Here is a 9,490-nt window from a genome sequence, read left to right as displayed (position 1 = left end):
AAGATAAAACTCAACGCTTACGTTTGACAGAACGAATGACAAAGAGAAGAAAAGTGAATGACAGTGACATTTGATTCTTCCACAGACCTGTTCGTTTTATAAAACGGATGGTGGGCGCAGCAATGCAATGCAATGCAAACGATTATGGCATTGTATGTTCACAAAAAAGCGTGTAAGATAAGAGTTTTTAGAAATCCTCATGGAAATACTAATATGGAAATTCCAGTGTATAAGATTCCATATATAAGATCATCAGGGAAACCCTAAAAAACCATCAAGCAGCCTGTGAAATTCCGTTCTATAACTCAAGTATTCCTTTACCTACCACCCACCAGTGTTGGGCAAAATTTAATTGTTCTGGAAATTAAAGATTGACAATTAATTAATTGTCAATTGCGATACAGTAATTAACGATTGATAAATTGTTAGTTGCGAGAACCGCAATTAATTAATTGTTAATTGCGGTTCTTGCAACTAACAATTGATCAATCGTTAATCGCGTATATTTATAATTAACAATTAATCAATTTTCAATCTTTTTAATGTTTTTGATTAATAATTAACAATTAAAATTGACAATTATGATAAATTTATAGGGCATACGGGAGTGAGTTAGGGCGTGGGTTAGGGGGTGGGTTAGGATTTGGGTTGGGGGTTAGAAATTGGGTTGGGGTGGTGGTTATGGTTTAGATTGGGGGGTTAGGGATGAGTTAGGTTGTGGTTTAGGGGGTTGAGTTAGAGTTTGGATTGGGGGTTAAGGGTGAGTTAGGGGTTAAATAAATAATGAATGTATAGAAATATTAGGTTAGGAGGTGCGTTAGGAGTGAGTTAAGGGTGGGTTAGGGGTGGATTAAGGGGTGGATTAGGGGTGGGTTAGGGGTGGTTTAGGAGGTGGTTCAGTGGTTGGGACAGGGGGTGGATCAGGAGGTAGTTTGGGGGGTGGGTTAGGGGGTGGGTAAAGGCGTGGGTTAGGGTGGATAGTGGTCCACGGTGCCCCCCAGAGCAGACGGGGGGCAGACTGAGGAAACCCCCATGAGGGGCCCCCATGAGGAAATCACCGAGGGGGAGTTGGAGTGGGCGGTGGGACGGCTGCGGGGGCGGAAGAAGGCTCCCGGCTCAGACGGGGTACCGGGACGAGTCCTTCGCATTGCCCTGAAGCATCTCGGGACCCACCTCAAGCATCTCATGGATGACTGCTTGAGGACGGGGTTGTTCCTGAGATGCTGGAAGGAGGGAAGGCTCGTCCTGGTGCCCAAGCCGACGGGCCGACCTGCGGACTGCCCCTCGGGGTTCAGGCCCCTCGTCCTGCTGGACAAGGTGGCGAAGATCCTGGAACGAATCATCGCCTCTAGGATCAACGAACACCTGAGGGGGACAGGCTCCGATGTGTCGCAGCGGCAGTACGGGTTCAGGGCTGGACTCTCCACCCTGGACGCCCTGGAGTCGCTGCGACACATCGTGGAGGAGGGTAACGGCGAGGGGGAAGGCGTGGTGGCCGTGTCGTTGGACATAGCCAACGCCTTCGGCACTCTCCCCTTCGCCGTTATCAGGGAGGTGCTGAGGTACCATAATATCCCCAGGTACCTCAGCCGTCTGGTGGACAGGGTGGTGCTCTACCAGACGAGGGAAGGGAGGCGCGCCGAGCGCCCAATGAGGTGCGGTGTACCCCAGGGGTCCGTATTAGGACCACTACTGTGGAACCTGGGGTACGATTGGGTGCTGAGGGGCGCGCTGCTCCCCCGGACGGTGGTCGCCCTGCGAATGTGCAGGGCGTACATGACGGTGACTTGCGCTGCCGCATGCGTCCTCGCCGGTACTCCGCCGTGGGACCTCGAAGCCGAGGTCCTGGCGGAGGTCCACACCTATCGGCGGGGAATGAGGGACCGAGGCGAGCGACCCGCTCCCCAAGAGGTGGAGCGGGAACGCCGCCTCGCGGCGCAGCGCATGCGGGACCGGTGGAAAGAGGGCTTGGCGGATCCCCCTGAAATAAACTAATATTAACATAATCCAAGCATTTTTATTATTTGCAGAAGACATTTTTTTCAGTGTCAATTTCAACCATAGATCTACCAACCATAGTGTATATATATATATAACACCCCCCAATGGCGTTCGTACCATAGAGGCGATCCGCCCTGTCCTCATAGAGTGGGTAAACCGGTCCCACGAGCCACTGTCGTACTACCTTGTGCAGGTGCTGACCGGGCACGGCTGCTTCGGTCACCACCTGCACAAGGTGGCGAGGAGGGAACCGTCCCCGTTGTGCCACGAGCGCGGCGCTGCGGATGACACCGCGCAGCACACCTTAGAGGTGTGGAGGGATAAGCAGCGCCGCACTCTGACGGGGACTGTAGGGCAGGACCTATCGCTGCCGAGCGTGGCTGCCGCCATACTCGATAGCGAGGAGTCCTGGGAGGCGGTGGCCTTCTTTTGCGCAGAGGTTATGTCGCAAAAGGAGGCCGCGGAGCGGGTGCGCGAGGATGCGGCGGACGCGCACCCGCTCCGGAGCAGACGTACGGGGAGAAGGCGAAGGCAGTTCGCTGCTCGCCTGATCCCCTAGTGAGACCAGCGGGCTCTGGACAGGGACTCCGGAGCCTGCATTGCACGGCCTCACTCGTCTGGGGGGCGGGTCGGAGGACAACCGACTCGCCCCTTCGTTGGTGCGGGAGCCCTGGCGTAAACTAGGGCGACTCGGCGGCGTCGTGGTGAATGTTCACTGATCCCACGGCGCCGACTCAACCGGCGAGAGGGAAACCCGGGGGGGTTTTAGTGGGGTAGGCCCTCCAGTCTGGAGGGAGAGTCCCTACATAACCCCTGACTCTCCCTGGGCTCAGGGATATCCATAAAGATTCCCCCCCCCCGTCAAAAAAAAAGGGGTGGTTAGGGGTGAGTTAGGGGTGGTTAGGTTGAAAGGGTTGAACCCTAACTAGCCGTGAACAGGTTCACGGCAATGAAATGGGAAACTTCCGGTCCACAAAATTTATTAAAGAAGTAAAGATTATAGAAAGACACAATATAAAGGTAAATGTAAAAAAACAGGTACAACAGTATAAAACACTCCCTACTCTTATTATTAAGGCACTTACTCCTAAATGGGTCGAGAAACTGAATTATAGAAATAGATACATGAAGGGTGTAGACTTATAAATTATTATACATGTTTAGCTTATTAACAGCTCTGATTGTTGCGGCGGTCGGGCTGGGAGTGACCGTGGTACAAAAACAAAATGAGAAAGTGAAGGAAGATGAAACAATTCAAATTTAAAATTTAAATAACAATTCAAATTTAAAATTTAAATACAAGTAAAATAAAAAAAATGATAAGACACAAGAAGAGAGAGGCGATACAAAGAGGTGAGATGACGGTGTAAGGAGGTCACACCGTCACAATGTTAGCTAGTTTAGTTGGGGGGCTGGTCCCAAATCCACATTTTTTTACATTATAAATTTGTTACATTATAAATTATAACTGCCTCAGTGCCACGCAGAGGTCCTAGGTTCGATTCCCGGGCCGTGAGAATTATTTGTATGGCCTACATTTATTACTCTCGTGAGTTTGGGTGTAATTTGCGGATGTCTATGTGTGTGTCCATGGCACCCTCTTGATGGAGAAATCGCTGAATACACTGACAAGCCTATAAAATTTGAGGGCTTTCCATGGAATCCCGTCATCAGAGTTTGACTTGGTGATAATGGGAACATAACGAGACTGCACCCTTTCAAACAATAAAAGAACTTTCAAATCGGAAAAGGTACATAAGATATACTTATAGCCGAACGTATAACCTCCTCCTTTTTATTTTGAAGTCAGGTAAAAAGGTGTATAATTTTTTTATGAATTAATAAAATTAGCTAAAAGAAAATAAATCAATAAATTAATTTGTCCTTGTAAAATAGTTATTGCCAATTTCAGTCTAATTTACATTTTAAATTTCTGAGATTTCATCACTGTTACTCGTATATGGCATTCACCACATTGTTGGTTTCATTCATGGACCAATAACTGACAAAGACTGCTAATCGCGATACAATGAGGCGTAGTGGGTATTTAAAGTACCTACCTATTGGTACTACATCAGATGTCGCGATGAGTACCAAATACCTAACTATTTCTGTAAATAATTCATTTTACATTGATGAGCTGCAATTTCACCCATAGATTTAGTAATGATTTCACCAAAGCTACTCAATTTCTAGCGACAACAAACAAATCAACTAGATGGCGCTTATTGAATAAGTGTTTAATTTTTATGGGTACTGCCAGCAATTCTGTTATTTTGTTTAGGATTAGCACCATCTAGCTAGCTAGCATCTAGTTAGCAAATGTTAGCGACATTTTTTAATTACTTTGTAACACCCAATGCTATCTATTGATACGGATATTTGTTAGAGGTCAGAAAAGAATTTTAGCTCATGATCAATATTTGAACATTACTAGAAGGAAAAAACACCACTTATATTTACTGAATTTCCCATTTACATTTATGAATTAATTCATTGATATCCAGTGCTATTTGCATAATAATATAACGTAACTACTTCCAGGCTATTGATCAACGCCCCATCTGGATATATAAGAAGGGATTTTGACCTGTTTCAGAGGTACGACCTGTAGTATGGAGACAATTGATACTAAATGAATGTAGGTATATATGAGGTCGACCTCTAAGCTCCCTCATCTTTCCAAAATCAAACCAATATGAAACTATCAAACACACGGAAGAAAAGAACTGTATTTATGGTTCTGTGATTTTAAAAAAAGTATTCAAGGATATTCTGATTGTTCTACTTCTGCTAATTTTTTAAACTATAATATCTGTATATTATATATGAATAGTATTTGTTATCACGAGACGTTGTTGCATAAACATTGGTTGGGTGGCAGTCACGCCCGTAGTTTAAGTTACGTTTACTAAATAGTGTCGTTTTTTTATATTATAATAATCCATTACTTCAATGTATCGTCTCATATAATGCACTGTTTACTGCATTTATGTTATTGTTAAATTTTATATTTTATATATAGTTATCATTAAATTATACTCCCATTGAGATTCATAATAGAATCTTTGAATTGCATAGAAGCAAGACAATACTTTCGAAAATTTTGTCTTAATTCTTTTTTGCCTTTTATGTTTTTAACGATTTTCAGTATTTGTATTTGCAATGTCAAAATTTCGTCATCACTGAATTCAGAGGTACTTTTTATCAAGCTTTGAAAGAACAATTCAAGACTGGTGGATCTCTTCTCAGATTCAGTGTTATTATCAGTATGACTGCATTGATCATCAGCCAATGAGCTTTCAATAATCAGTCCATCTCCCTTAACATTTTTAATGTCGACACCACAAATTTCATTGAAGGCGACCTCAAAAAAATTAGGTAGGTCTTTATTATAGTGAAAATTTTGTATTTTATTCGATTTTACAATTGTATTATTTTCCCTACTTTCAAATTCCTCACGTTTCACATTATTTTTCCTTTTATTCATGTTAAACAGTCTTCCGTTAAATATTTTCTTGACGAAATTTTTGTCTGAAACATTTAATATTAAACAATATAAACTTAGAATGAAATATGTAAAGAAATACTTATCAAATTATTTCTTACTGAAGGAGGCTCTGAGTGAGTACAGATGTTGACGATGAAGTCTGCAGAAATCTTTAAAATCCAGTTTCTTTGTCAGTGTTTCGAAGTTGTCTTTTGTTTCCTCGCGCCGCCGATATTGTGAAGAATCTTCTTGACCTACAAACAAGTCCATAAGAAAGTCTATATGATTCATCTTGGTTAGGTCTTTTATGCAAGCACTTGAGTTATAAATTTATATAAAAGATTCTATAGAACTTCTATAGAAAAGTACGAAAAAATAATTTCAAAATACAAAAGCGTGAATATGATTCAATCCAAAATATTTCAAAATGTGTCAACTTCAAAACCCAAAGAATAATGTATAAATCTTAGAGGATGGAAATCCTACAGGATGGAAAAAAATAAAGGACATATATTTTAGGAAAAAAAAGGAATATTATACACATTTTGATCTTATTACTATATTTTTTCCATCCTCTAAGATTTTACTACGTGTCACAGAATACCAATTAAAGGACTATCCACACATATCCGGGCCGTGCCCAGGACGTGGACGGGACGTGCTAGTTTGTATGAACTGCGGGCCGCACCCGTCCCGGCACCGGCCCGGACACGGACATGTGTGAACGAATTCGTACAAAATATACACAACGATATTTTTTTGAGCCCCTGACGGAGCACGGCCCGTCCACGTCTCGGATGTGTGTGGATAGACCTTTAATACTCACAAAGAGCTCTGTGCCCAAAATAATTAAAATCTTATAAAAGTTGTTTCTTTTTTTCTTGATTTTTCGCGGTTGTCTAATCGGACGTATAAGTTTAAACAACATACTACAGAATTTTTTTGGCAGTTCCTATTCCACTGCGTTTAGGAGGAAGATGAAACGAAAATCTTTGTAAAAATGTTGTCTTGTCATTCTTTTGTCAAAGTGGTTGTGGACTGTGGTCAAAGTCATGTCATGTTTCGCTCTTCGCTGCGCGTTTCTGTGCTATTATGTTATTGAAATTGCTCTAAAGTAAACTGAATGTTCCTTGTGATGAAGCGCTTTCGTTGTTAATTACATATTCTTTGAGTAAATTTGCTAATTACCTTATTCAGTCGAAGTCATGGCATATACAGAGAAGGTGTCAATAAGTGGTACTGCTCTGTCATTTTTGTTGTACGAATGCGTAAACTCTATAAACAGCCAGGTAATGTACCGTATTGTATATATTTTATTGTTTACTGGTTTTCAGTATTGTTATAATTATTTTCAATAACTTTCAGGAGGGTTTCCTGATCGGCGATATCACTTCTGAAGTAACCAATCATATATCTGATTCACAAAGTGATAACGCTCGGCTGGACACGCAGATTGTCATAAGGACGGTATTGCCCTTGCCCTCTGTAGCTCTGTTCTACTTTCCAACTGGAAGGATAAAGGAAGATGTTCTTTCAGATTTACTTTCAAAAACTGCTAGTGAAGTTGTTGGATGGTACAAATACAGGAAAGACAGTAACATCAAACCAACTTTTAGAGATAAACTAATTTCTAAAGGTTTGCAAAAGTACTTTGAGAAGCATCACGGCAAGAAAAATTTTGTGACATGCAATTTGTCCAGTAAAACATCTTCAGCCAGCTCTACTCATACATTTATGTATAGATTTGGAAAAATTAATTGTTTTGATATGTACGAGTATGTGGATGATATCACAGCTAATTTGGGTGAAAAGCACACTGGGTACAAAAAAGCTTTAAGGCTATCTCCACATAGTATTTTCAATAAAATTGTCAAAGAGAGCAATGTTCAGAGTAACAACACAAGTGATGCAATATTACGCATTCAAGAAGCAGTAAACTTCAGGCTCATGAAGGAGGCGAAACTGGCTGCTAAGAATGAGTCCACTATTAGAGAGCTAGAGGCGGAGATTAAACAAATCAATACTATATTGTCTGATAAGCTGTCTGCAGATTTGCAAACATCTCATGAGAAGATGGTTGAGGAGAAATTTATGAATAGAGAAATAGAGATGGCCAAAGCTTGTGTAGAAGCACTGCACACACCAACCAGAGTGGATATATTAAACATACCCAATATTGTGATGAATAACCACTTATCAAACAGTGATACCTTACAGTTAGCTGAGAGTGGACCAAAAGGCCGTAGTCCCAGTCCAGTACTAATACCTTCAAGCTCAAATAAACCAGGAGTATTGAATTATGCTGCTGCACTAAAAAATAAAAATGAAAAACCTTCTACTAGTGTGAGTATGCATAAGTAAAATTATTGTTATTAGGCTGGAATCATTCAGCACCCACACAGCCCTTCCATCACTGCGACTATTAATTGATCTTTAAATAATAAGTGAATTTGTCACATCTTACTTTGTCACCATTACCTTTATTGCAAAATATAAAATATTTTTATCTTAATACTTTTAAGGTTATGGTAAGTAAACAAATATTAAGATTTTTTGTTATTCTTATCGGTATCTTCTTATGAGCAGTAAAGGCTAATTATGTACTGATTGTATTTTAAAAATATTGTTTTGTATAAAAGATTTTTATGGTACATTTTAAAATCTCAATGTAGTAATTTTTTTTTTTTTGCAGAAATCAAACAATTTCAGTGATGATTTGATAAGTTTTGATGTGGAAGAGAACCATGTTCAAAAAATAAACTTTATCAATGATGATGTGAAATGTATCGGTGACAGCTCACCAGATTACTGAAGTGTCCATAAGTGCCTTATCATTAGAACATAAGTGATTATTATTATAAATGCTGGGAGTATGGGATGGTATACTGAAAACTTTCATTCTGAGTCATTCAGTGTATGACTGAACAAAACTTTTCTAGGACCACTAATTAGCGTACATTAAAAATAATTACAACAGTCCATATTTTTAAACAGTCTATTCTCAGATCAAAACAACATAAACACAACCAGTTTCAGTGAGAATTCATAAGCGGAACTCAAACCAAGGATCCATACTACGTTCTTTCAAATGGCTTGTCACTGTGAGCAGGAGTAAGCGATATGTTCACAGTACATAGAATGCCTAAATTTTTAATTAAAATAATACATATATTTTTTGATGTTGATAAAGTTGGTACCATAAAAGTTGTTCAAAATGACAATTATAGCAAACAGGTTAAAACTTTTAGTGCTCTATCCCATACACTCTGTCCATGTTACCATATAAAAATAACAATTTTATTTTTTGTTACTAATACTCATTACTGTTAAAGTCGTCATGCTATGAAGATAACTTTAAATGTTTGTACAGGGTCAAGAGCATGTATAGCTTGACACTTACAATTTAAATTCCACTCCTGACTTCAGCAAGATCATAATCAGTTAATTAGAATTTGACTAATCAGGTAAAAATTCATTTACTTAGTATTAGTTGTAGAAAAATAGATTTAGTTGGTACATCCTGTTTTAAACAGGTCACGCTGTAATCCAAGACAGGATGAATCAACTAAATCTAGTTTTTTGCAACAAGAACCAACTAAATGATGACTACATAACTAGTAAAATTTTAAATATTTGATTATGGTCACACTGGAATATGGCCACTCTATACCACTGACAATAAGAGGTCAAAAGTGTCAATCTTGGTGTGCTATGATCGTACACTCTTATTGTAATTATTGATTTGAGACTAATTAATATTGTGTATCTACTTAATACTTTTGATTATAGTTAATATTCATTACAGCATGCAAATAAGGTAATTGTAAGTGAAAATATCCCATCATTTAGGGAAGAAAACATCAAAAATCATCCATAACTTCTATAAGTCTAAGTATAATAAAGAAATAATTGTACAAAATATTTTTGTAATAAATAGGATAGTAATAAATAGGCTTCTTAAGTTCATCGTTTATTTTTTTAAACTAAACTTGTATAAAA

At 39.6% G+C, this 9,490-nt stretch overlaps 1 protein-coding gene across 1 annotated transcript; it reads left to right on the top strand.

The window, feature by feature from the left end:
* The first annotated feature begins 6,638 nt into the window (after nt 1-6,638).
* Nucleotides 6,639-9,450, top strand: LOC113229570 (BRISC complex subunit FAM175B-like). Its single transcript, XM_026463223.1, has 3 exons — nt 6,639-6,780; nt 6,857-7,834; nt 8,184-9,450. Exons 1-3 carry the CDS (start codon nt 6,697-6,699, stop codon nt 8,301-8,303), a joined length of 1,182 nt encoding a protein of 393 aa, XP_026319008.1. The 5' UTR covers nt 6,639-6,696; the 3' UTR covers nt 8,304-9,450.
* The last annotated feature ends 40 nt before the right edge of the window (nt 9,451-9,490 follow it).

This window comes from Hyposmocoma kahamanoa, unplaced genomic scaffold, assembly GCF_003589595.1.
Source record: "Hyposmocoma kahamanoa isolate Upper Pololo Valley unplaced genomic scaffold, ASM358959v1 62, whole genome shotgun sequence".
Lineage (NCBI taxonomy): Eukaryota > Metazoa > Arthropoda > Insecta > Lepidoptera > Cosmopterigidae > Hyposmocoma > Hyposmocoma kahamanoa.
This window is presented reverse-complemented; position numbering and strand designations above follow the sequence as displayed.